This window comes from Erinaceus europaeus, unplaced genomic scaffold (assembly GCF_950295315.1).
Source record: "Erinaceus europaeus unplaced genomic scaffold, mEriEur2.1 scaffold_256, whole genome shotgun sequence".
Taxonomy (NCBI): Eukaryota; Metazoa; Chordata; class Mammalia; order Eulipotyphla; family Erinaceidae; genus Erinaceus; species Erinaceus europaeus.
In genome coordinates, this window is record NW_026648087.1 from 61,294 (window position 1) to 88,824 (window position 27,531).

Below are 27,531 nucleotides of genomic sequence, written 5' to 3' on the forward strand. Positions count from 1 at the left end.
ACCCACCATAGAATATATTGAAGAAAACAGTGTAGGATATTCTACTGATATAGATTCAGAGACTCAACTACAGCAACAAGAGTAACAAAAGCAAAAATAAATCAATAGGACGACAATGAACTAAGAACTATGGATAAAACTATCATAAAACAAATAAACATTTTATCTAGTAGGAAAGAACTTATGCACAACTTACATCAGATAATGGGCTAATATTCAAGTTACACCAAGAACAGAACTCAACAAGAATTGTCAGGCTGAGCTTCATTGACGGGAGACAGACAACCCGGGACTCATGGCTGGGTTGTACGCAGTACCTCTTTATTCATGCAGGACGCAGTGCAATCTATACCAAGCTAAGCTAACTCTAAAAACTACAAACAATCTTGTCCTTATAAATATACTAGCCCAGTAGGGTGGGAACAGGATGCATCACAGAGAGGGTGGAGAGAAAAGTGACTGGTGAAAATCAGGGTATGACAAGGAGAGGGGGTGGAGCAGGTGAGAATTCTACCACTAAACCACCAATGCCCTGGAGGGAAGGTGGTACTTGTTAACAGAGGTTATGTAAATAGAATACATTGTTATGTAAATAGAATGCAGGGGGGATTAAAACAAATGAAACAGAAGGGGTTTTTAAAGCATACCAACAAAGAATCAAACTATCAAAATGAGGATACCTAAGTATATGTTTCACCAAAGAGGAAATACAGACGGCCAACAGATATATGAAAAAAAAAATGCTCACTGACATAACTGATAGTAAGTTCATACCACTAGTATAAAGAAAATCTTTATTTGAGTTGTAATTACAATTTGCAGCTTGCAACCAGGTCATATAATCAGTTCTTCTAGGTTTAAAGATACAATAAGCTACCTTCTTCTTTTCTTACTATGGGAAGAAATTTGTAAAAAATAAGTAAATAAATAATATAAAGATAAAGAAAAAAAAAGAAAAAAATTAAAATCCAGTATATCAAACATATTGTGTTTAATAAAATATAATTCATGTTTTCAAAAAATTGTAAATGGGTTTGTAAATAATGAATATTGATGTTTTTTGTATCAACATACAAAGAGTGTAATAATCTAATTACTTTTCAATAACATATCAATGAAATGTAAATTGTCAATAAAATTATATATAGCACAATATATTCCTAGTAGACAAATAATTTTAATGTATCTCACTTCAGTTTGTGTTAAAATAATATTGAACAAATATTATTTTGGCAAAGATTGATTATGCTCCTGTTGATGTACATCCGCCAAAGACTAGGCATTCAAATGGACATTAAGGTTGTTATAAAATGGATTATCACCTATTTTTTATAAGTGTAATTATATGACATAACTAAATAGATTTGAAAGAATTTCTTACAGATGTGCATATGATAAAGGAGATACAACAGAAGGGGGGGGAAAGAATGTGAACTGTACTTAAAATCCGGAGGTATGGACCAACTACCTACCCTTCAATGACCATGTCCAGTGAAGAAGTCAGAACTCCCACCTTGTGCATCCTAAAAAGTATTTTGGTCCACAGTCCCAGAGGGATAAACAATAGAGTTTGCAATGAAGGAGATCGAACACAGAACTCTGATGGTGGGAACTATCTGGAATTACACATCTCTTACAATTATATCCCTTATAATCCTGTAAATAAATATTACATCACTAGAAAAAAAATAAAACATTAAAAAAATGAAGTGAAAGCATTGTTATTCAAAATTAATGAATTTGATGATAATGAAGAACTTAAAACACAACTGCCATTTATTTCCAACTGTTTTACTAATCTTTAGTTTTTACTTAATTCATCACTGATAAAACAAAATTATCAAAGGATAGAACATAGTTTTAACTATTTTTCTGTCTTTCAGAATGCCAGATAGAGTAAGGAATGCTAGGAGTGTTGAATAAACACTTTGCATCTGAATGCATGGCATTTTCAGGAAAAATCCATGAATAAGTCAATTCAATACCCCATGGAACACAATGTTTCAGTATTCTAAGTGAACTTTGTATAGAACCTAATAGAGAACTCATGCATATGCTTGATTTAAACATGATTTTGCATCTTTTAGTTCCCTATTATACTACAACAGAAAAAAAAAAGATTTACATAATGCCTGGACATTGGGGATGCTTTCAGAACTATATTTCTAAGGAATAATAACACAAGATAATAGCATTTCAGAATAAGGTTTTTTAAAGATTGATAGTCTATTACATTAACTTAAATAAGAGTCTCAGCCTCAGAAATAAAAGTTCATAGTATGCATGCCACCGAGATGAAATACTGAGTAGTCCAGAGGCCAAGCAGTACTGGTTCTGCTCTAAGCCACAGGACTGTTAGGTGCCTCACAAGGAAATAGATTATTCACAATGTTTCTGGTGAGTAGAGGAAATATCTGTAGCCAGAAATTGCACAAAGGAGTAGAGTTTAAACTAGCTTTCAGGTAAACACTGGATAGAATAGAAACCCTAGATTAGAAAAGAAAAGAATAATATTAAAATCATTGCTGTTATGAAAGCACAGTAATTATTGCTTCTCGGCCTTTTGGAAAAGATCAAGTGTAGTATGAAAGCACAGTAACTCGAGTTATAACATATTTGGATTATAGACAAACCTTAAGAGTGATTCATTTATGAATTATTTTAACAAATACATCTACTTCAGTACTGTTGTGGCCCCTAGTGAAAATTTCTAGAAACAAAACAAGAAGCGGGGGGGAGAGCAAATAGTTGTATTGCCTTGTGCTCCATGTGATGTTACTGGGCATATGCAAACTGGAAAGCAGAAAACAGACTGGTAGTAATTTAAGTGAATTTGAAGAATGAATTATATAAGACAATGGGACAGTAAATAGTTTTCAATTAGAAAAAACAACATTGTCATATATACACCAGTGATTCAGAATATAAAGGTTCTTAAGGAACAATTCCCAGACCTATTTTTCTATACTCTTGTTTACTATATGTGAACTTGGGCAAATAATTTCACACCTTTAAATTTCAGGTTTCTTCATCCTAAAAAAAAAATGGGAGCCATTCACTATTATATCATGAGGATACTTCTAGAATCAGAAACAATGCAAACAAAAATTTGCGTATCAATGGAGACACAGTAAGTGTGAGAATATAGTCATCATTGCCTATAAAATTGTTAGCAAAATCAGCAAAAGAAGAGAAGAATATGCTGCAAGATTCTAAGTCAGTAAACTATAGAAGAATTTGGATGAATTCTACCCCATATACTAATCCATATTAAATAAACCAGAAATTAATTACAAGCAAATTCACTACGTTAAAATCTTATCTTTAAACTACATTTTCAAGACAGTAACTAGACACAGTAACAAGTAAATATTGTGTGCTTAACTTGAGTTAAATTTCAAAGTAGAGGGTCAGCTAGCCTTGGCCAATCTAATATTTGTTTTGTGGTCAGCTATAATTAGAACACTGATCTGATTATTTCTGATATATAAACATCCCTATCAAGACATTTTCCTTAGTCATCGAACAAGTTCGATAATAATAATCATCTGCACATAACTGCTATAATTAAATTTTGTATTAACATATATTGATTTAACTGAATTTGCAGAGAAAATAACCAAACTAGCCCATCAAACTCTGGGAAAACAATGGTGGTTATATAAAGGAAAGGGTGGAGAAGGGTAGACAGAAGCTTTCACTTATACATATAAGTATTTTTGCCTATTTTAAGTTTTGCTATGTTTGTATGGAAACATATATAGGAGGGCAATGAAACTCCTAACATCATGTAATATTGTTTTCCAATGTTAAATCAATAATAAAACATGAAGAATGTTTGAGTAGTAGTCTTTTAAAGGAATGGAATGAGGATATATGCTCAGTGATCTGACAAGCCATGTGCCCATTGATATGCAAAAATTTTGTTTGCATTTTATTTGATTCTAGAAGTATCTTCATGATATAATATTATAATGAATCCCAGTTTTTAGGATGAAGACCAAAATTTAAAGGAGTGAAATTATTTGCCCATATGACTAGGATATATTTAGTATTAAATTTCTCAATCTGACAATGTCTGACATGTAGACGCATATATTTCATCATCTGTAGTCACTTAAAGTAAAATTATGTATAAAGATAATATTTGGTGACCAAATTTCACCTGTTTAGGTACAAGTATAATATAAAATACAAGAATTTATGAAGTGTTTCTTGTGACTACGAAATACAACAGACAGTGCAGGGTTTTAATTTTTGACTAAGGTCTAAGTGAAATAATTAAGTCTCCAGTGCTCTAAGTATTTTTTTTGTCCTTTTACATTGTAAATGAGCAGAGTGAAAAGTCACAAATGAAAATGTTAAGTATTGTTCCAAAATTCCTGAATTACAAAAATCACTGAATTACATAACTTTAAAAAAAAATTGAGATTACTGATTGGGAAAAATAAATAATGAGAGCATCAAAAGGAGGAAATGCGGAAGAATTCAGATGAATAGAGATTCAACACTTACTGATTCAACACTATTTCAACACTTACTGATTCTTTATTGCTACCAGATTCAGCTGTTCTCCAAGTGACTAAGCTATTCCTTCTAGTCTTCTATACAAAGTTCACACTATATCTACAAAAGTTAACTAACAGAAGGAAGCAATTCTCTTCCTGCCCAAATCTATTACTCCAGCCAAACACCCGATCCCAACATCCTCTGGGAATTAATTACTTCTTCAATACTTAGAACAAGCAGCATCTTGAAGAAGAGACTCACAAGATTTTATAACTTAAATGATCAGAAGCGTGAGATGTAAGTGTGAAAATGAATTTTACGTGTTTCCTACTAGAAGTGAGAAACAATTTAGTTCAAGCTGGTATAAAGGCATGGTTAGAGATTCTGGATTTGTTATATTTTTCCAAGGTGGATGGTACAGGTGTACAGACGGTTTTTTAATCAGTTTACAGAAATTTACTCTGAAAAGTAAAAAGTTAAAAAAAAAGTTCAAGTACCATGACTACCTTGCTTTAATGTAGAATAATTAAATGACCTACTGAAATAGAAATACAAAAGTTGTTTCATTTTTCAAAAATTAGTTGCTACAACCCCCCCCCCCCTTTCACCAGAGCACTGATCAGCTCTGGCTTGTGGTGGTGGTGGTGGTGGTATGGGGGATTGAACCTGGGACTTGGGAGCCTCGGGAATTAGAATCTCTTTGCATAAACATTACTTTATATAACCCTGACCTATAATTACATTTTCTGAAAAGATCCAGTAGACATTTTCTTCAGCTTAATGAGAAATAAATTAAAATTTTCATTGCTGCCATTAAGTGTGACAAAAATAAAGAGATCAAGCAGTGACTCACCTGGTAGAGCACGAAGTTACAATGCACAATGACTCAGGTTCAAATCTCTGGCCCCCAACTGCAGGAAGGAAGGCTTTACAGTGGTGAAGGTGTCTTTCTATCTCCATCTCTATCTAGCTTTGCCTATCAATTTCCCTCTGTCTCTATTAACTACATAAAACTAAATACTTTTAAATTACTCCTTTATTTTTTAGATATATTTACTTATTTATTATTGGGTAGAGAAAGAGAGAAATTGAGAATGGAGGGGTAAATAGGGAAAGAGAGAGAGAGAGAGACACTTGCAGCCCTTCTTCACCACTTGTGAAGCTTTCTTCCTGCAGGTGGGGATCAGGGGCTTGAACCTGGGTCCGTGTGCACTGTAATGTGTGCACTTAAGTAGGTATGCCACTATCTGGCCCCCAAATTAAATATTTTTCTTAAAAAAGACTACAACTGGGGGGCGGCAGGCAGTAGCACAATGGGTTAAGCACACATGGCATGAAGCACAAGGACCAGTGTAAGGATCCCAATTTGAGGTGCTGGCTCCCCACCTGCAGGGGAGTCACTTCACAAGTGGTGAAGCAGGTCTGCAGGTGTCTTTCTCTCCCCCTCCCTGTCTTCTCCTCCTCTCTCAATTTCTCTCTGTCCTATCCAACAACAACAGCAATAATAACAATAACAATAAGGGTAACAAAATGGAACAATGACCTCCAGAAGGAGTGAATTCTAGCACAGGCACTGCGCCCCAGCAATAACCCTGGAGGCAAAAACAGAAACAAATGAGCAAGAAAGACTACAATTTTTGTTTTCTATGATTGAGGGCACTTAAGTTATAGATGAAATGCAATGATGTCTTGATTTCCTTAGGGTACTGGAGGGGAAGGAGCTAAGCAGCTCCTTTAGCATCGAAAACAAAGTAGTCGGGGGTCGGGCGGTGGCACAGTGGGTTAAGCGCATGTGGCGCAAAGCGCAGGGACCGGAGTAAGGATCCCGGTTCGAGCCCCCGGCTCCCCACCTGCAGGGGAGTCGCTTCACAGGCGGTGAAGCAGGTCTGCAGGTGTCTATCTTTCTCTCCCCTTCTCTGTCTTCCCCTCCTCTCTACATTTCTCTCTGTCCTATCCAACAACGAATTGCGTCAACAAGGGCAATAATAATAACCACAACGAAGCTACAACAAGGGCAACAAAAGGGGGAAAAAAATGGCCTCCAGGAGCGGTGGATTCATGGTGCAGGCACCGAGCCCAGCAATAACCCTGGAGGAGGAAAAAAAAAAAAGTAGTCATAGATTTCTTAAAAGATAACGGAAGGGTGGTCGGGCGGTGGCGCAGTGGATTAAGTGCATGTGGCGCAAAGGGCAAGGACGGCCCTAAGGATCCCGGTTTGAGGCCCCAGCTCCCCACCTGCAGGGGAGTCGCTTCACATGTGGTAAAGCAGGTCTGCAGGTGTCTGATTTTCTTTCCCCCTCTCTGTCTTCCCCTCCTCTCTCCATTTCTCTCTGTCCTATCCAACAACAAACAACGTCAACAATGGCAATAATAATAACCACAACAAGGCTACAACAACAAGGGAAACAAAAGGGGGAAAAATGGCCTCCAGGAGAGGTGGATTCATGGTGCAGGCACCGAGCCCAGCAATAACCCTGAAGAAAATAAAATAAAATAAAATAAAAAGATAACAGAATTTGAATAGTTAAAAATATAGGGCAATGTTATTCAGACTAACGTAATGGGTCATCTGATTGTACCAGTGATGTCAAGGTCTTTTAGTATGCAAATCAAAATTGGATGACTTCCTAAGGCATAGTTTCACAAATTCCCAGACTGAATTTGTTCATTAATACCATATAGACTTCTTCTTTTTTTAATCGTCACCAGACCTTCATGATTTGGGCTCACTTTTCAGATAGAAAAAATAAAACAAAGACAGAAAGACAGACGGAGAGGAGAAAAGACAGGGCCAGAAGGTGGTGCACATGGTTAAGTGCTCACATTACATTGAGCAAGGACCAGGGTTCAAATCCCTAGTTCCCATCTGCAGGGGAAGCTTCACTATCAGGGAAGCTTCACTATCAGAGAAACAGGGCTGCAAGTCAGTCTCTCTCTCTCTCTCTCATATATATGTATGTATATCCCATGTCAATATCTCTCAGTCTCTATCCAATAATAATTTAATTAATTAAAGAGAGAGAGAAATAGAGGAGAAAATACCACAGCACCAAAGCTCACTCCAGTATGTTTGTGTATGTGTGTGTGTCTCATGAAGTGAAAGTTACAAAATTGTAGAAATGTTAAAAGTATTCACTCTACATAGGAGGAAGTGTTTACCAAAAGCATACATTTTTAGCACATCACTGGGGGGGCTAGCAATTAGTTCCCCCATAAAGATATGGATAAAGAATAGGGTTATAATCATAGGTATAATTGAATTAGTTGGTCTGTGTAGAAGACAATTTATGGTGGCAAAAGACAATACATTTGTGGTCCGGGTGGTGGCACAGTGGACAGGACTTTGGACTCTCAAGCATGAGGTCCTGAGTTTGATCCCCCACAGCACATGTACCAGAGAGATATCTGGTTCTTTTTCTCTCTCCCCCGAACTTTCTCATTAACAAATAAATAAAATATTTTAAAAAGACAATACATTTAACCAGGTAGCAACTACAAACAGAAACAGTATGGTCTCTCCACTGAAGAAAATCAAAAAGGACCCTGGAGGGAGTCAGGCAGTAGTGCAGCAGGTTAAGCACAGGTGGCACAAAATCCAAGGACTGTCTTAAGGATCCTGGTTCTGACCCCTGGTTCCCCAACTGCAGGGGGTTTGCTTCACAGGCTGGGACACAGGTCTGCAAGTGTTTATCTTTCTCTCTCCCTCTCTGTCTTACCCTTCTCTCTCCATTTCTCTATGTCCTATACAATAACGACAACATCAATAATAACAACAATAATAACTACAACATTAAAAACAACAAGGGCAACTAAAGGAAATAAATACATATTTTATTTAATTTTTTGAATATTTTTATTTATTCATTCATTATTGGATAGAGACAGGAAGAAATTGAGAGGGGAGGGAGGAGACAGAGAGGGAGAAAGACACTTGCAGTCCTGCTTCACCACTTGGAAGCCTTCCCACTGCAGGTGGGGACCAGGGGCTTGAACCTGGGTCTTTGAGCACTGTAGTGTGTGCACTTAGCCAGGTGAGCCACCACCTGGCCCCAAATAAATATTTTAAAAAACGGACAGGTAAAGAAAAGAAAAGGACCCTGGAAATAGGTATTACACTTACAATCTAATAAGTGACAACGTACTTTTTAAACATTTCAATAAAAATGATCTCAAGGAATCACTTGTTACCACAAGAACAAGGCTGGATATACTTTAACCATTCCAGAAGACTCTTTAACTTCTAGCTCTATAATTCAGTCATCCAGAACCTAATCATCTCAACATCTTACGAGAGTCATAAGGCTGGTCTACTATTTAAATGTCATCATATTGAAAGTACCTGTAAAATAGGATTATTATCTCTCTCAGATGCCTTCACAAGAAAGAAGGAGTAAATCATATCAAAATATAGGAATCAATACCAGTAACTTAGTAGTGTTTCTGCTAACTTGGGACAGGTGGAGCCATCCCTTATAGAGTACTTGATGCACTTTGCAACTCATGCTATGTCACCCTAAGCCTATGATGATGAATCTGCATGATTCAAAGACTAATTCCAAATAAATACATTTTCAGGTTAGTTTAGAATTTGTACTATTATTGGAAGAATTAACTTAATTTTTCTTGGTATAAGATGTACATCTTTGTACATTAAAATTGATTAAACTTTAATTTTTGATACAGTGTGCCAAAGGCAAAACCATTTAAAAAGAAAAACTTTTGGGAGTCCAGTGGTGGTGCAGTGGGTTAAGCTCAGATGGTGCAAAGTGCAAGGACTGGCCTAAGGATCCTGGTTCGAGACCCCGGCTCCCCACCTGAAGGGGAGTCACTTCACATGTGGTAAAGCAGGTCTGCAGGTGTCTGTCTTTCTTTCTGTCTTCCCCTCCTCTCTCCATTTCTCTCTGTCCTATCCAACAACAACAACATCAATAAACACAAAAATGTTAAACAATAAGGTCAACAAAAAAGGGGAAAATAAATAAATAAATATTTAAAAAAGAAAAACTTTTAAAAATATGTCTATAAAATATAATATGTGCACTATTTTGTGAGAACAGTGAAAATCTTAATTGATTTGTATTCTATGGAATTTAAACTCTCACGCTGTCAATATTCATCTATTTATATAGATAGTTATTAATGCATCAGTATCTAAGTCTAAAAGAGATATTGTTTAGACATTATAAAGGAACAAAGTAGAAACATCAGAAGTGTCTTGCAAATAATCTAAAATACATTCTTGATAAAAAATCTAAGTTAAAATTTTGAAGGAGTCAAGTTTATAGCACTTATATAAACTCATTAGATCTAAATTTATAGTCAGTGTTGTGGCTGAACTTAGGGGGAAGCCAACTTGCTGATCCTTAATGCCATCATTTTCCTTTGCCCAATACCAACTGTTGGCAAAAGTGAATTAGCTATTACACACTGTCTTTGATTCTTGCACACAATTATCCAGCCGAAGAGAGAGATTTCACCTGGTAAGGCTCTGTGTTCTATATGGGTCACTCTGGCTATAAACTCTGGTTACAACAGTGTGAAAAAGTCATTCCAGAGGATAATGTCAAACAATAATTAAGTAATATTAATTAATTCATCCACAGATTAAGTTTGACTATGTTACAAAAAAAAGGGGTGGAGGGAGGCATTGATTTGCTTAAAAATTAGTATTTGTAGGGAAAGTATGGAGGGATTAGTTCATATAAAACTGTATTCCCTACAATCTAATAACTACTCCTAATAATATCAACATCTATATATTGAACATAAATATATTCTCATTAGGCCGTACAGTAATTGATAGTTATTTAAATTTTATAAATATATTTTTAAAAGAAAATTTATTTCATCTATTTTTACAATAATAGCATAAATAATAAGACTATTTCAACTTGCAAAGAAAATTCAGCTACAGGGCCAAACAAGAAATTAAATAAGCCTGGCTTATCACATGTAAATTAATAAAATTTGTAAGCACTTGAGGAAACAAGACAACAAAAATTAAGACTAATAATTACATGGTATGGAATTAGGAGATAAATATTTTGGTGCAAATGGACATGAGCAAACTTTTATGATTTTTTTTTCTGTTCATAGCTGTCATAGCTGTGTCTCCTATGAAAGCCTTTGCCTTTGCTTATTTAAAATTGAAAAAAACATACATGTGAGATGTAACCTACTCTATGTCCTAAGTCTATGGTTTATGGGAAGTTCTTTCACATTCCTCAGTGAACTCAGCTCTTAGTTTTGGCGATAACTTAAGAGAAAGAGCTCAGCCTAACATATATGATTTGGTTGGGCATCACACTTACCTGCTTGATTTGTGGTTACATTTACAGACACATACTGCCGGGTTCCTGGACTCAAGTCGGACACTCCATTCACTGCCTCAATCTCAAAGGTATAGTTTGTGTGAGCGAGTAGATCCACCATCATGACAGAGGTGTTTTTCAGGCCGATTTGCTGGGGGATGTACCTGACATGACCGCCACACTCCTCACACACACCTGCATGGGAGTTGCACTTCTTGCATGCAATATAATATGACACATCTTTCCTTCCACCAGTGTCAGCAGGAGGAATCCATTCCAGAAAGACACTAGTTTCATTAACATTTGAGATGGCATTCCGAGGAGCGGAGGGGGGTCCTGGTTTGCAAAGTAAAGTGAGAAAAACAAATTTTAAGATGATAAAATTAGGCATCTTTTACCACCTAAATCCCTGAACTAAAGGGGAAAAGATTTTCAATTGATCTTTTAAGTAGAAAGACTGTAAAAGTCTTGGAGTAATCTCTGAAATTTCTAGTCAGTTTGAAAGAGCAAAAGTGGAGCTTATATTCTATAGAGACAATTTATCTTGCCATTGTGAGAGCAGTAGCTGATTTAAGCAGTTGTTCTGCTTAGTGTATAATCATGGAATAAATCTTTGTATGAAAAATGATATGAGATGAAATTACATACTTAAAAAGTGGCAAACCCTTTGGCAAAAAGAAGGGGGGACATCCTTCATAAGGACTGTTGTTGGCGGTTTGAGGTGTGTGTGTGTGTGTGTTTTGGGGGTGATTAACCTGATTACTGTCTTATTGATGCTTATCTCTGAAACAGGAAGCAAGCATAAAAAACTAATCTAATCAAAGAGAACAAATAAAAATGATTTTTTAAAAAAAATGTGTCTATTAACTACAAATTCAGCAGGCCTTAGTTTACTTTATAAATTACTAACAGAATGTGATGCTCTCCTTTAACTGCTAAGAAAGAACTAGAATTTTAGTAATTGGTCAACTTTATGGTTTGAAAGAAAATTTATTTTACTTTGGAATAGTTCTTATAAGACAGCTGTGCAGTACTAGGTAGTGACACACTCTCTAGAGTGTGCATGTTATCATACACAAGGACCTGAGTTCAAGATTCCAATTTCTTCTTGACTGAGGAAGCTTTACAAGTGACAAAGTGTTGTAGATGACTCTCTTTCTCCCTCTTAGCTTTCTCTTTCTTCTCAGTTTTGTCTATAAAAAATCACAGTATATAAATACAATAATGCTTTTGTGAAAACTGCAAAATTTACTTAATTGAATATCTAAAATTTATTACAGATAAATTCTCAAAAGCATCATTATTGAAGTTATTGGAAGAACTATTTAGGTCTTAAAGAATCAGCAGAACAAACATATATAAATGCAAAAAAAGTTTAAGTATCTAATAATAACTAAGCTCTATAGAATAAATTGACGGAACTGGGTGGTGGCATACCTGGTTGTGAGCATATGTTGCAATACTCAAAGACCAGGGTTCGAGCTCCCAGTCCCCATCTACATGGGGAAAGCTTAGCATATGGTGAAGCAGCGTGGCAGGTGTCTCTCTCTCTCCCTTCTCTATCACCCCATTTTCTCTAAGTTTCTGGCTGTCTCTATCCAATAAATAAATAGAGATAATAAAAAAATCTAAAAATAGAACAAATCAACTACCTACCAATTGTAAAAAATGGTGAGGATTGTTATTCAGGGGCAAGGTATGCAAATATGGGTAGGATTTATATGAGAAATCTCTACAACTTTCTAAAATTTTGTTGTGAACTGGAAATGCTCTACTAAAATAAAGTCATCTGAAGATGACTACGCAATATGTACGTAACTCTATAGTCAAATTTCAGTTGCGCTGTATTTCTAAATTCTACAGTCAATTTAGAGTTTAAACTTTAGTCAGTTGCTAATGATATGATTAGATGGTCTAAAAGAGAAAAGCTGTTTTCAAATCAATTAGAAAATACTTCCTGACAAGGAACAGAACAGACTATGGTGGTAGTTAAAAGACTCATAAGCTTATATTAAGCCACTTGGAAAACAAAGCTTAGTTGTCTTAAAATCAAATGCCAGTTCTACATATGAATATTAATAATAATATTCCACCTAAGATTTATTATATCATGACTAGTAAGGAATAAATTTGGGCCAGGCGGTGGCGCACCCAGCTCACTGCACATAGTACTATGTCCGTGGTCCTGTGCAAGGAGCAACAACCTGGGTCAAGCCCCACTTCCCACCTGCAGCCGTGATGCTTCATGAGGTGAAGCAGGTCTGCAAGTGTTTTTCTCTTTCCATCTCTATTCCGTCTACCCCCACCTCCCAATTTCTCTCTGTCTTATTGAAAAAATGGTTTAAAAAAAAGAAAATGGAAAAAAAAATGGCTGCCAGGACCAATGGGTTTGGAGTGCCAGCACAAAGCCCCAACCACTGGAGGAAAAAAAGAAGAAAAAAAAGAAGAAAGAGGAGAAGGAGGAGGAGAAAAAGGAGAAGAAGAAGAAGAAAGAAAAAGAAAAATAAAAAGAGCCCCCTACTATTTACAAAAAATCCATTTAAAGTAAAGGGCATAATAACATGATCTGTCCTTTCTGACAAAATAGTAGACATCTTATACTTATTTTTGCAGCTTGACTTTTGACATAACCCTCATTTGTTTCTACAAAAAGTGTTCTTTTAAGCATAACAATTGCTTAGGATAGGAATACAAGTATTACATCTACTATAACCTATTGCTTACTTGATAGTGAAGTATTAAGCAGAAAATGTTGTGGGTCTATGACTGAGTAAAAGGTAAAATATTCCTGAAATGAGTTGAATTAGAAAGGCATCAAACTGGATTTCCTTTCAGCTGAGGCATGCAGTTATTCGGTAGCTACATAAAGCACATTGGACTATGTCCCTTTTCTTCTCCAAATGCTCCCAACACTTGGATGAGACACATACACCTTCTTAAAATTAAAATCAAAAAGAAACTCAAATTCAAATGAAGCTCTAGGACTGATGTGAAGAGAGTCAGAAGAATATTGTTGCTAACAAAATACATCAAGGAAATTCTACCACCATACTAATAGAAACGTGCTACAAATCTACACAGATTTCACACAATTTTTATTTCTATTTGGTTGAGTTCTACTGTTTCCTTTTTCTATGATTTTGCATGTAATTTTCAGAAAACTTAATGTATATATTTCAGATAAAACTGTACACATACATTCCGATATATCAAAAGGAGTTGGAGCTACAAACAAGTCTAAAAGCCAAAATGAGAAAAACTCAACACTCTCATGTAAATATGAATAAAGGCACTGTCAAGGTCATCACATGAAGTATTTAGAGTATTATGAGTGCCATTTCAAACAGAACACACACACATTATACGAGTCCTATCAGATTATTTGTGAAATATACACTACTTAGTGTTCTATTGAAACAAATATTAGAAGTTACACACCTCAAGAGAGAGAGAAAACAGAAAGCCTGCTCAGGGACTCGGGTCCCCAAAGACTGATAAACAGTCTCTGCCATCAGAGCACAAGCTTCCCTGTACCCAAATCTATGAGATTTATAAAAGGGAAGCTCATGCTCATGCTAAGGTGGAGAATAATCACAGTTGAACCAATGAAAGAAAAATAACAGTAAGAAATCAAAAAATTTAGAAATACTGTAAGATACTGTTTTTGATATCTACGTTGCCAGTCTGTTATCTAGTCAATATTTTCCCCAGCCCTCAACTCATTATTTGAGAATTCTTTTACTCTAAATAAAAAGCACTGCACACAAAATAAAATCAGACTTTAGATTTCCTCAATTAAAGTGAATACTCTCAAAAGTGGATGCAGTAAGCAGTATTATTTCCTCATTTGAATAATTTTTTGCAGTGAATTAACTAAATTATAAAACTGTTCATCTCTTGACAAATAATTATTCTATCAATATGAATCTAATTAATGCAAATGGCTTGATGACTCTGAAAATGTTTCACTGCTACTGGTATTCAGACAAAATAAAATTTTAGTTTGTGATTATTTGAAAGCTATCAGAGGAGGGGATGGAATATGGAGTTCTGGTGGTGGGAATTGTGTGGAGTTTTACCTCCCTTATCCTATGTTTGTTGTCAGTGTTTCCTTTTTATAAATAATTTTTTTTTAAAAATTGTTCCCATTAATAATTAATTTTAATGAAAGAGTAGTTCAAAATTTCATTATGATCTTTGAAAGCATCTATAAATTACAAGAGAAGCTATTAAAATCAAACATTATAGTAAGAGGGTAATCAATATTTTTCCTTTTCACTTTGCTTTCTTTTGATTTGCTTATGATCATAACCAAAGAAAACCCAATTATTCACTTTCTTGCCAATAATAACTGAAAGTTTAAAAACAAAATCATCTAAAACACTGATAGTTGTGGACACATTCAATAAAATACTTGAAACAGAATTTAGTATTAATCTATTCTAATTTTATTACTATATGGTTGTATAATTAATATCTGAGAATACTCACTAACAACAAAAATGACAACTGCTTGAAAATTATAACTGAAATCTGTTTTACAACTTAATCTTAAATTTGAATTTTACCTCCACTTCCATCTATTACTGTAATATTTCCTGTCTTTGTTATATATAAGAATTTTTCACTGGCCTTTGAATCTTAATGGAATAGGTTTCATCAACAACAAAAAGATGAGAGTGCCCCTGACAGCATATTTATGTGATCAGAAGGCTAATCTAAAAGAAGGGGATTTACTGTTAACAGAGAAATATGTTCACACAATACAAGGAAAATTTTGTGTCTATCTTAAGTGCTGAGTGTGAAATAGGGAAATGTATACTTCTATTAATGAGTGATTTAAAAAAAAAAGACTCATTTTCAATGCTTATTCAAGCATACTAAAATTGTTGAAAAAATATATTGGAAGATTAAACTTTATGCCTGTTTTAGGGGAAGTGGCAACAGGCTCACATCATAGTTTTCCTTTAAACTGGTGAAAGTCTGCATCACCAAATATCCATGGGTTTCCTTACTTGTGCATGCCATTGTGGGTGGATCAGACTCCCTCCTGAAATAATCCTTTTCACAGACACAAGAGGTTGAAGCTTCCTCATGGGTATAACTGTGAGGTGGACATTTGCTGCAGCTCTGGCTGTGAGGTGAGGCTTTGAAGAACCCAGGTCTGCACACTGTCAAAAGAAATAAGAGACTAAGCTTTTCCCTGAAACAGATGCAGTGTTTGTTTTGTGAGTAATGTCATTATTTTGACTAGTAAACACAGATGACATAGAACGCAATATTTGTGTTGATTTCAAGTTTTTTTCAGAAGCTTCTGAATCATAAATACTAGACAATTTATTCAAATAATTAAATATTTAAGAGTAAAAATTACATGTATTTGTAAAGCACATACTTTAACGATTTATAATACAGAAGCTTATAAAAAGTATAGTTAGAAAAGAAAGTACTTTAAAACAGGAACATTGGTTTTAGTATAATTTTAATTTACTAATTTTAATACAATGCAAAATATCCGTTTCATTTTAAAACGGCATGGTACACATTAAACAGGGAACCACAGCTTTGTTATTGAATTAAATAAATGAGTTGTTTAATAGGTGTTGCTAAAGTACAAAAATTTTGGTATAAAATATAGAAAGCATAAATGAACTAGTGTATCTTTCATATTATATTGATTTTAGTGAGAGTCAGACTTCAGTTATTTGTCCTATATTTTACTCCACTTCAGTATTGTGCTCTCATTCAACATGCATGTGTTCTACTATCACTCATATTTACACTATACGAATGTAATCACTAAAAAAGATAGAGTTCTCATGCATAGAACCTATCACATTGTTTGATCATTGTAGGTGCTCAGAAGTTTTATCATTGTGTGAATTAATTATGGAAAAGGAGGAAGAATGTCACTGGCGTATTTTGTACCTTTTGACATTTCTAAGTTACTAATAAGATATGTCAGTACTAATTAAATAGTGCTCTTTTACTAAAGATGCCAGAGTTGGTGTTTTTTTTTTTTACTTTCTCAGTAGCTAGTAAAACCAAACTTTAACATTTCAATGGGCCCGCTAATGACTTGATTACTTTCTAAGGTTTAGTTTACATCATGCTTATTAATTACTAATTTTCAAAATCACTACATATTTTAACAAACACTCAAGCACCAGTTAATATTTGCTAGAGCTCAAAGAACCTGAATTTCAATAAAAATAAATACACATAATAATTGGTGCTAAGTTTCACATGTTATAAATTATTGGGTGTAACAATTGATGCTAAGACTTTTTGTCATCACCATGAATAATCAAAACGACAAAAATGAGATGGAACTTTTCTGGACATGTAAAATTGTGGTGATAATAAAGTTTTAATGCTCTTATAATTTCAGTGAGCACAAGAAAGTATTTGAAAGAGAAGAGTGTTTTAATAGTGTTTCTTATAGTTAAATGGCTAAGGAAAAGTTTAAAATATTTTTCCTATAGCAGGGTTGCTGTAACAGGCAATCCTATTCCAAAGTAAGTCATCCATTTTTTTTCCATTTTATTCCTTTCAGTAAATACATACTTTATATATTTTTACTTTGGAAGACATGAAATGTTAATATAGACATGCTATATCTTTGGGAAATGATTTATAACTCACAGAAATAAATTATTTTTAAAATGAACAGTTTCAACTTCCATGAGAATTCTGAAAAGAGGAAATAATATAAATGTAAACAAGAAGTAATTTAATGTATCTTCTCTTCAGTAGTTATCAAAAAGTCCTTATCAAAGCAAGGACTGCAAAAGCTGAATAAGGGCAAGAGACTGGCATACTTTAACGATGACTCTCTAGTCACTATCAGGCCATTCCACCAGCTGGGGCCCTAATCAATCGGGGAGTCCTGAGATTTCCAAACAGACTTGATGGGCCTAGAACTCAAATAAATCCCTCTCTCCATTGTTACCAGTCATTTCTATCAGGAACAACAGAATAGACCCCTTTATGGGCCCCTCCAAGACATTGCCCTCAACTTGGATCAACAATGATAGAGAATGTTTCATCCTCCTAAGGGAGGATGGACAACATACTCTATGATACACCTGAGGAAGATGGGTCGACATTGGGGCAGCATGGAATGTTACTATCATGACCATAGAATGTGAGCTCAAATCTACAGGGATGCAGAGGTCATACAGGCTCCTAAGCTAATTCTAGGCCCCAGATCACATCAAATCAGTGGGGTTTACAGTCAACAATATTTATTTCCCTTTCCCATATTGGGGAGCTACTATCTTCCCTGATTCAGCTTTCTGGTCCTTTTCCCAGCCATGACATCATCTCCCCAGACAATAATTAGGATCCACCTGCATATCAGATTTCAGGCTCAGGCAAAAAAACAAACAAGCAAAAAAACACTAGTATAGCTACAGGCCTTTTGAAATATACTAAAATATGCCTACTAGCTATCAACAAAATGGAGGAACCCCCCCTCCCCAACACTTCATCTGCACTATTCCAGCCTTTAGGTCCATGACTGGTCAACAGTTTGTTTGGTTTTGTATGTTAACTCTCTTTTCAGCCACCAGGTTCCAGATGCTAGCATGATGCTGACCAGACTTCCCTGGACAGACAACCCCACCAATGTGCTTTGGAGTTCCACTTCCCCAGAGCCCTATCCCACTAGGGAAAGAGAGAGACAGGCTGGGAGTATGGATAGACCTATGAATGCCCATGTTCAGCGGGGAAGCAATTACAGAAGCCAGACCTTCAACCTTCTGCATCCCACAATGACCTTGGGTCCATACTCCCAGAGCGATAAAGAATGAAAAAGCTATCAAGGGAGGGGATGGGAAACGGAGATCTGGTGGTGGGAATTGTGCGAAGTTGTACCCCTCTTTTCCTATGGTTTTGTCAGTCTCCTTTTTATAAATAAAAAATTAAAAATAAAATAAAATAAAATGAATGGTTTCACCTCCCATGAGAATTCTGAAAAGAGGAAATAATGTAAATGTAAACAAGAAGTAGGTTAATGTATCTTCTGTTTAGTAGTTTATCAAAATGGTTTATGTAGGTGTGCTGAGTCACAAGTTTGGTAATAAATTAGAAGTAAACAAGATACACATGAGTCTAAAAATATTGCACAAATGATGACACATATGATTAATCTAGGAAAGACAAAGACCACAGGAGTAAAAATCTATTTCTAAAATGTAACAGTGTACCTAAGGAAGCAGAGTCACTGTGGAAGCTAAAATATTAGGAGAATTCTCTAATTTTAGTAGGAGTACCCTTTGTGGATTAGAGGGGGGGGGGTTCTTGCAGAAGACTAAAATAGCAGAAGAATGAATAGGAAAAGAATAGCAGAAATGAAGTTAGAAAAGAGGACATAAATTTACAAAAACCTTATAGCTTATCCCCACCTGCAGGGGGAAAGACCTGTAGGTCTCTTTCACACTCTATTTTCCTTTCCTCTCTCAATTTCTCCCTGCCTCTATCCAATACTAAATAAAAATACAAAAAACAAAAACCCTCATAATTTTTTAGCTAACATTGGAATTTTAATCTATAGGCCTAAAGGGAGTTTTTACAAAGTTTAATCAATGAAATAACAGAATTGATGCATGTTTAAGTGATCATATAGTAATAGCATGAGAGATGAATTAGAGAAGAACAATTTTGATTGCATTGATTTTTTTTAATTTAACACAAGTGAATTCAGGAGCTGAGAATAAATAGTATTGACAAAATTTCAGGGTATATTTAATGGCTCAGTGGAGTGAATGAGGTATCATAAGAATGGTATCATAAGAATGGTTCAAAAGTGTTTGAATAAACTTGCAAGAGTTACATTGATGGTATGTTCTCATAAAACACAGATATCAAATGTAGTTTGAAAGATGATAATATTCATATTCTCAAATAGAGAATAAAGAGAAAAACTGTGGGGTTCAATATCTTCAAGAAAAACTGCCACAAATCCATGATTATTTACTGCCTTAATAAAATTCCTTTAGGTTCAAACTTGATATGTTTCACTCAAAATTAAAAAGACTTGATGGAGCTAATTTTTTTTCACAGCATAATTTGAGACTATCTAAACTTTACTTAGAGATCTGTATAGCCAATAACTAGGGCAAGGAGTAGAAGAAGCAAATGCATCTGGCACTAATATTTTTAATGATATTGTTTTAGAACTTCTTTTCAAAAAGGAAACTGTTATAATTCCTATTCTACCCATGATTCAATGGTCATTTATTTTATTTTATTTTACTTATTTATTTTTGCCTCCAGGGTTATCCCTGAGGCTCAGTACCTGCACTATGAATCCACTGCTCCTGGAGGTCTTTTCCCATTTTGTTGCCCTTGTTGTTATTGTCATTGTTATTGCTGCTGTTGGCTGTTTTAGGACATCATCTTGACCTTTATAATGTTCTTGACCAGTCTCTTACAACTTAAAATCCTCATAAACAACGAATACAACAAATACCAACTACCATGTTTGATGAATTAAACAGTTAACTGAGCACTTTTTAAAATTTTTTGTATTTCTATTTTTTATATTTATTTTCCTTTTTGTTGTCCTTGTTGTGTTTCATTATTGTTGTAGTCATTGATGTCATCATTGTTAGATAGGACAGACAGAAACAGAGAGAGGAAGGAAGACAGAGAGGGGAGAGAAAGATAAACACCTGCAGACCTGCTTCATTGCCTGTGAAGCTACTCCTCTGCAGGTGGGGAGCCTGGAGCTGGAACCAGGATCCTTACAATTATTTTATAAGCTTAAAAAAAAAAAAGCTAAAAATTTTGAGAATGAAACTATGAAAAACTATGCCAAAACTAATTCTTGGGATAAATTCTATCTTACTAAAAGCCATGAAACAAGCATACCATTCTCAATGATAATAAAGTAAATTTCATCTTCTCTAATTAAAAGGGATCCAAGTACTCAATTTAAGAATTTTCTCTCATCAGAGGAATGACTATTTTTTTACAGTTGATTAAATCTGATGCCATAGGCCTTTTTGCTTTCCTTTGCATTAAATATGATGAAAATTAAATATTCATGAAATAATCTTGCATCAGTCTTAGTGGTTTTCCTCATTAGTGAATGGTTCAATCAATGCACTTTTCTGAATGACATTTGTGTTAACAATATTTATTGCCTTGATAGTCAGTACCTACGGTTTAGATGCTTAGCTGAATGATTTCTCTCGTAATTGAAAGAAAAGCTGTCAAACAGTTTAATCTAAAGTGCCCATTATTTCTACAATGAATAACAAAATCTGGGTTAGTTACTTCATATCCACATGGTTACAAAAGGAACCTTGTTATGAATCACGAAGTGTATGAAACTCCTGTTAATCAATAAAATATCTGAAAGGATAAAAGCATCCCACACAGCAGTCATGATGAAAGTACATGCAAAGTCTGACTCAGCTTGACATCTAGGGTAAAACTGGTGCTTGCTGTTATGAACAATACCCCATTAACATTTTAGCATTATGTTTTAGTTTGCTAGCTCAGAAGATAGTACTGCTTCTGTAACAGAATTCTCCTTCCATATGATATAAAAAAGAACAAATCACATATGTACTGTTTTGGAATAAGGAGCAAACTACTATATGTAGTATAAGTCACTGATGATAATATTTTCTCTTTAAAGGTCATTGAAAATAACAACAAAATGAAAACTTACTCTTTAGCCAGAGAAATACTGCACAAAGTGATTATAATTTGAGTTTAAAATTTCGACTAGTTGTGATTATTGCAGCAGAACCAAGAATTCTATAATGCAGAAATTTGATGGGGGTGAGTAACATGGGGGATTCAGTGCGTTATGTGAAGGAAGATTTTAGTTGGCAGTGGGAGGGGTTTGAGGACAACTATCATGAGGAGAAAGGAAAATATACTCATATAATAAGCACTATCTCACAATTCCCTCAATAAAATGACTTGGGGAAAAAAACATCCACAATGCAGGTTTTTAAAAGTCATAAGTAAAGAGATTAGCTATAATACGTTCTTAAAAACTGTAATTTACTTTAAAACATATATATATATATATGTATATACATATATATATATATATATGATTATTTGTGAGAAAGTGAATTTGGAGTAACAGAAAATCCTACACACACACACACACACACACACACACACACAATGTAAACTCAACCAAATAATTAAGGAGAAAATACACGACAGATAGCTGTTTAGACACATTTTTTTCTCCAAATAGAGAATATGAGTCCTGCCATTTTACAAATGTTCAATCGATACTTTAAAATCATTTTTTAAATGAAAGTGTGAATTATTATAAGCAACTGCCTAATGCAGTTCGTTTGGCAAAATCAGCTATCTCTTTGCCCTTAATTTTCAGTAAGCAAGTGTCCTACTGGGATACAAATTAAGAAAATTCAAATGTCAACATTTAGTGGCACAATTCTTTATTCCCAGAATGAGAAACAGTAGTTTTATAATTTATAATAACATACTTTTATGTTATTTTATAATATACTATATAATATATTTAATATCTTATATAATTTTATAATATATTTTATTTCTAAAAATTTCACAAAAGAACATTCCAAATTATACCTCATACCATCATATATCATTGTGTTACTTATATAGATTTATCTCATACATTTTTTCTTGTTTTAATATGACCATTGTTATGGAATTGCCCTATCACCACAGAGTTCATTTTTAAATCCTAGCTATCTAGTAATATCAACTTCAAAATTAGAATGGGTCTTTGCTCCCCTACACAGCCCCAGAATACAGAGCAGGAATAAAAGGAGTCAGAAAAGTAATCATATGGAAAAAATAGATCTCAGAAATGATTAGGAAGCAGGTCTTCTATTTTGTAAAAAAAGAAATTTAGACTTGAAGGTGATAATCTCAAACTAAATTGTAGTTTAGTGCATATTCTCTTTTCATTGGCACTTTTTTGATTACTGTCCTGCCAGCATTTCTTCATTCTTTTATAATCACATAAAATAGAAATCGTTACAATGATTTCCATACTGACAAAACAAACACACATTTCATTTCATTATGATTACTAATGTGAGAAAGGTGAGTGAAAATCTACACAGATTCAGTCTGTTCAGTGAACACAATAATAATAATGAAGTATTTGGTAATACTATTGCCATTTTTTCTATGTCTAAGATTAAGCAGTTAGGCAATAGTGAACATGCATCTGGAAACACAGCTAAGCTTTGTCATGATTGGTTTTGCTCCCTCCCTAGCAGGTCCTAAAGTACTACCTTTCTTGATCTTGTATAATGATCATTTTCTACAGATTGTGGGGAGTATTTTTTAGCATATCATACATAGTCTAAAATAAACCACACTGCTGGTAGGGGGCCCTCATTTTTTTTTTCTATTCTCTTGTTAGTGTGCTCAGTTTGGTGTCTGCTGTCCTGTAGTCCTCTTCAGTTAGAAAACTTTGAAATCCCAACCCCAGTAAAATTTTTAAGAAGATGATTTTGAGGTTTAGCAAAACACATCACCATGCACACCACCCAGATTCAAGTGTCCAGTTGCCACTAGAAAGGGGGAAGCTCCACAAGCAATGAAATAATACTGCAAGTGTCTTTCTTTCTTCTCCTAAATCCCCTTTTATCTCAATTTCTTTTTGTCACTATTTAATAAATAAATAGATACATTTTTTAATTTAAAAAAGATTTTGAGGTAATTAGCAATTGAATTCAAATCTTGGCCAACCTTATATTGTATCTTGTTTATATTGGAGATGATACTTTAAATCTCCTAACATAAAATATTACACCTTTTAAAATTTTTTGCAAGAGTTTAATGAGTAAATGCACGTGAACATACCATTTTTTACACACACACCAACATATGTGTAGTACAGTGCGTGGCAGAGAATAAGCACTCATGGAGTGATAGCTCTTTCAAACTATAATGATGGATGATCCCACTCATAGACAGAAGTTGAAAAACAAGATCAGAAGGGAAAACACTAAGGAGAACTTGGATTGGAGTTGGTGTATTGCACCAAAGTAAAAGACTCTGGTTTAAGAAGCAGGGTTCAGGTCCTGGAATATGCTGGCAGCAGAGGACCTAGTGGGGGTTGAATTGTTATGTGGAAAACTGCTATGCATGTACAAACTATTGTGTTTTACTGTCGACTGTAAACCATTAATCCCCAATACAGAAATTAAAAATAAATAAATAAATAATAATAAATAAAACTACAGGGGCCAGGTGGTGGCACACCTGGTTGAGTGCACATGGTACAGTGCACAAGGACCCAGGTTCAAGCCCCTGGTCCCCACCTGCAGAAGGAAAGCTTCACAAGTGGTGAAGCAGTGCTTTAGGTGTCTCTCTCTCTCTCTCTCTCTCTGTCACTCCCTTCCTTCTCAATTTCTGACTGTCTCTATCCAACAGATAGATTAAAAAATAAAAAATAAAACTGATTATTTCAATGATTAACATGTCAAAGGTCATCAAGTTTTAGTTGTCTCCCTACTCATCCAATTCAAAATAGAGATAAATTTCATAATCACACGTATGTATAACAGGAAATTATCCTGATTAGAAATTACTCAAGTCAGACATAGAGCACACACATAACAAGGTCTGTATATAATGCTCAGCAGTGAGACCTCTCACCTCACTTTTGCTTTCCTTTTGAAAGAACTATACAAACAGCTATTGACAGTACAAGACAATGCTTCATAATGGTAATAGGCAATCTAAAATAAGAAATTTCAAGAATTCAAACTAAAATCTTGAACCTTGACTTAAAGGTTATACGATCCAAGTATATTAAACTTAATTAAGTATATATATTAAACTATTCTCAGAGAAATGACTCACTTTTAAGATAAGTCTCACAGGACCAAATGCCAGGGAAAGTATTTGTTGTTGCTGTTGTTACCCATCACCTCTTCCATTGTTTCCATTAACTCTTCTGTTTCTGTTAATACAAACATCTAACAATAATCTTTATTCCAGTTATCCAACACTATGGGCATATCTGAAAGTAGGCTAAAATTCATACAAGCCAATTAAATGTACTAGTTGCAATAGGATTTTAAATTTTAAGAGACTTCTAGAATTTATAAGTTATATCTTTCTAGTGCAACTGGGCATCAACTTTTATATGACTAAAATTTGTTTGAGTCATTTCCAATCAGGATAATTTCCTGTTATACATCCTTGTGATTATCAACAGGGGCTCAAACCTGGGTCCTTGCACACTGTAACATGTGCACTCAACCAGGTGTGCCACAATCCAGCCCCGTAATGAGTTTTTTCAAGAAAAATTGCATTAAATGGTTTGTAAAATACTAACTTTTGGACACTTAAATGTATCATGCTGTAAGACACTGTGTTCATGTCTCAGTAAAATATGCAGGATAATTTAATACCTTTTCATTCCATGGGTAAAAGTATACAAACACTCATAAGACCATGGAAGAGGTAACGATTTCAAAACTATACAAGTTTTATAAATATTAACTGACACTATGTTTACTAGGTATATCTTTTCAACCAGTTATTGAACTATCCCTAGTTAGTAGCTCATCAAAATCAGTCAGGCTTTATATGTTAAGTACAAAAAAATATCAATTTGTATAACATTACTTATATACCATAAATTATCTAGGTTTTCAAATAAATGAAGATTTATTTTAAAATTATTTTAATTAATTAATTAATTATTTCCTTTTTCTACTGCCTTTTTTTCTTTCAAGCCCATGTTTCCTCTGATCCACTTCACAATCTAACATATAATATGAGCTTCAGTGTGTTCACATGTACACTAGGCTTATTCATTTTACCAGTCATTGAGAGTGTTGGATACTGAGGGAAGTCCTCCTAATCTTCAGGTACTTTTTAAACTGGATCTCTATCAATAATAGGCCAGCCAAAAAAAGAAACATTAAAGTACTAGTAATGATGTCCAGATGTCCACAGTGGATTTAGATTTAGGACAATGGTGCTATTTAAATCCAAAACTATTACTTTAATAAGTTGGAGGAAAGGGAAGCTGGGAGTAACAGAGAGAATAAAATGAACAGTTTCTTCTTCTTGGGAAGAAATGAATAAGGGCTTCTTAAAGTGATGCTCCTATTGATTAAGGGGCACAGTGGTTCAGTCTGAAAAGCTTAGGGTGTGCATTTTAATTCCAAATACTCTGCATACCAAAAAGAGTCTTTTGGAAATACCAGCTTTGAGAAAGTTTTTGAGGTTTACTTGCAGGTACTTCAAGTGTGTAAAAAGGTGTTATTCAGAAAAATATATGATGATCAAAAAGGCAGATCCTATCATACCAACCAGACTTTCCTGGGCAGACGACCGCACCAATGTATCCTGGAGCTCTGCTTCCCTGGGCCCCTGCCCCACTAGGGAAAGATAGAGACAGGCTGGGAGTATGGATCAACCTGTCAACGTCCATGTTCAGCGGGGAAGCAATTCCAAAAGCCAGACCTTCCACCCTTGGTACCCCATAATGACCCTGGGTTCATAATCCCAGAGGAATAAAGAATAGGAAAGTTATCAGGGCAGGGGAGGGGATACAGAGCTCTGGTGATGGGAATTGTACCCCTCTTATGCTATGGTCTTGTCAGTGTTTCCACTTTATAAATAAATAACATTTTAAAAAGACAGATCCTATAGCAATACTTGGCCAGTTGTATAGTGCTTCTTCTGAAACTTATCAAGGGGTAGCAATAATACTGATGATCTGAAGAAGAGATGTAAAGCTCCTTAAACAATTTAAGCCCAGTGTCAGAATATAGTCATTTTACAATGTAAGACTTTCAATACTTAGGCTAAAGGAAATATGTATTTTCAGAGCTATGGTCTAGGCAATTATAGAGCTTGAAGTATTAAATACATTTTTCAACACTGAGACATTGAATCAATACTGATTTAAAAGATTATAAATTAACAGTTTAATTTCACACCTTTCCTTTCATCAAAGGTCTGTATGTCCCCCACTTCACCTCACCACTACCCCAAAGGTAAACACTATAGGTTTCACACAATCTTGGATATGGGTTGACTTGTTTTGTTTGTTTATTTCCATGTTTCTGTATTCAATTCTCTGTATCCCACATGAGTGAAACCATTCTGTAGTTGTCCTTTATATCCTTATTTACTTCATTAAGCATAATCTTCTCCAATTCCAAACATTTAATCCAAAGAACACAGTATCTTTTTAAATGTTGAGTATTACTCCACTGAATATATATTCCAGTCATCTGTTGAAGGGAATTTTGGTTGTTTCCAAATTTTGGCTATTGTGATTAATGCATCTATGAACATGAGGTACATATATCTCTTTGAATTAGTGTTATTATCTGCTTTGGATAAATGCCTCCCTCATATTTGAAGAACAGGATACAAGATCCGTGACAGAAATGTCCTCTCTTTTAGTACATTGAATATGTAATTCCACTCTCTCTTTTCATCTAAGGCTGTGAAGAGAAGTCTGATAAAAACCTGATAAGTCTACCTTTGTATGTGACTTCTTCCCTTTCCCTAGCAGCCTGCAATAATTTTTCCTTGTCACCGAGTTTTGATTTTTCTACAATGATATGCCTTGATGTTCGTAGTTTTGTATTAATGCATCTGGATATACACTCTGTTACTTGGATGACTATATTCTGAGGATTGCCTGCATGAGGAAAATTTTCAGCTAAATTTTCCCTGAATATGGTTACTATCCTTT

At 34.7% G+C, this 27,531-nt stretch overlaps 1 protein-coding gene across 1 annotated transcript in view; it reads right to left on the reverse strand.

Moving 5' to 3' along the window:
• The window catches only part of LOC132536615 (ephrin type-A receptor 5), a gene marked incomplete at its 3' end in the record, with an annotated part of 170,468 nt that overhangs the window by 56,594 nt on the left and 86,343 nt on the right, over positions 1–27,531 (reverse strand). Inside the window, exons 2-3 of the mRNA XM_060184722.1 lie at positions 15,836–15,991; positions 10,821–11,156 (exon numbers count right to left, since the gene is read on the reverse strand). Of these exons, the coding sequence (XP_060040705.1) occupies positions 10,821–11,156; positions 15,836–15,991 (492 nt within the window). The remainder of the gene's footprint in view (positions 1–10,820; positions 11,157–15,835; positions 15,992–27,531) is intronic.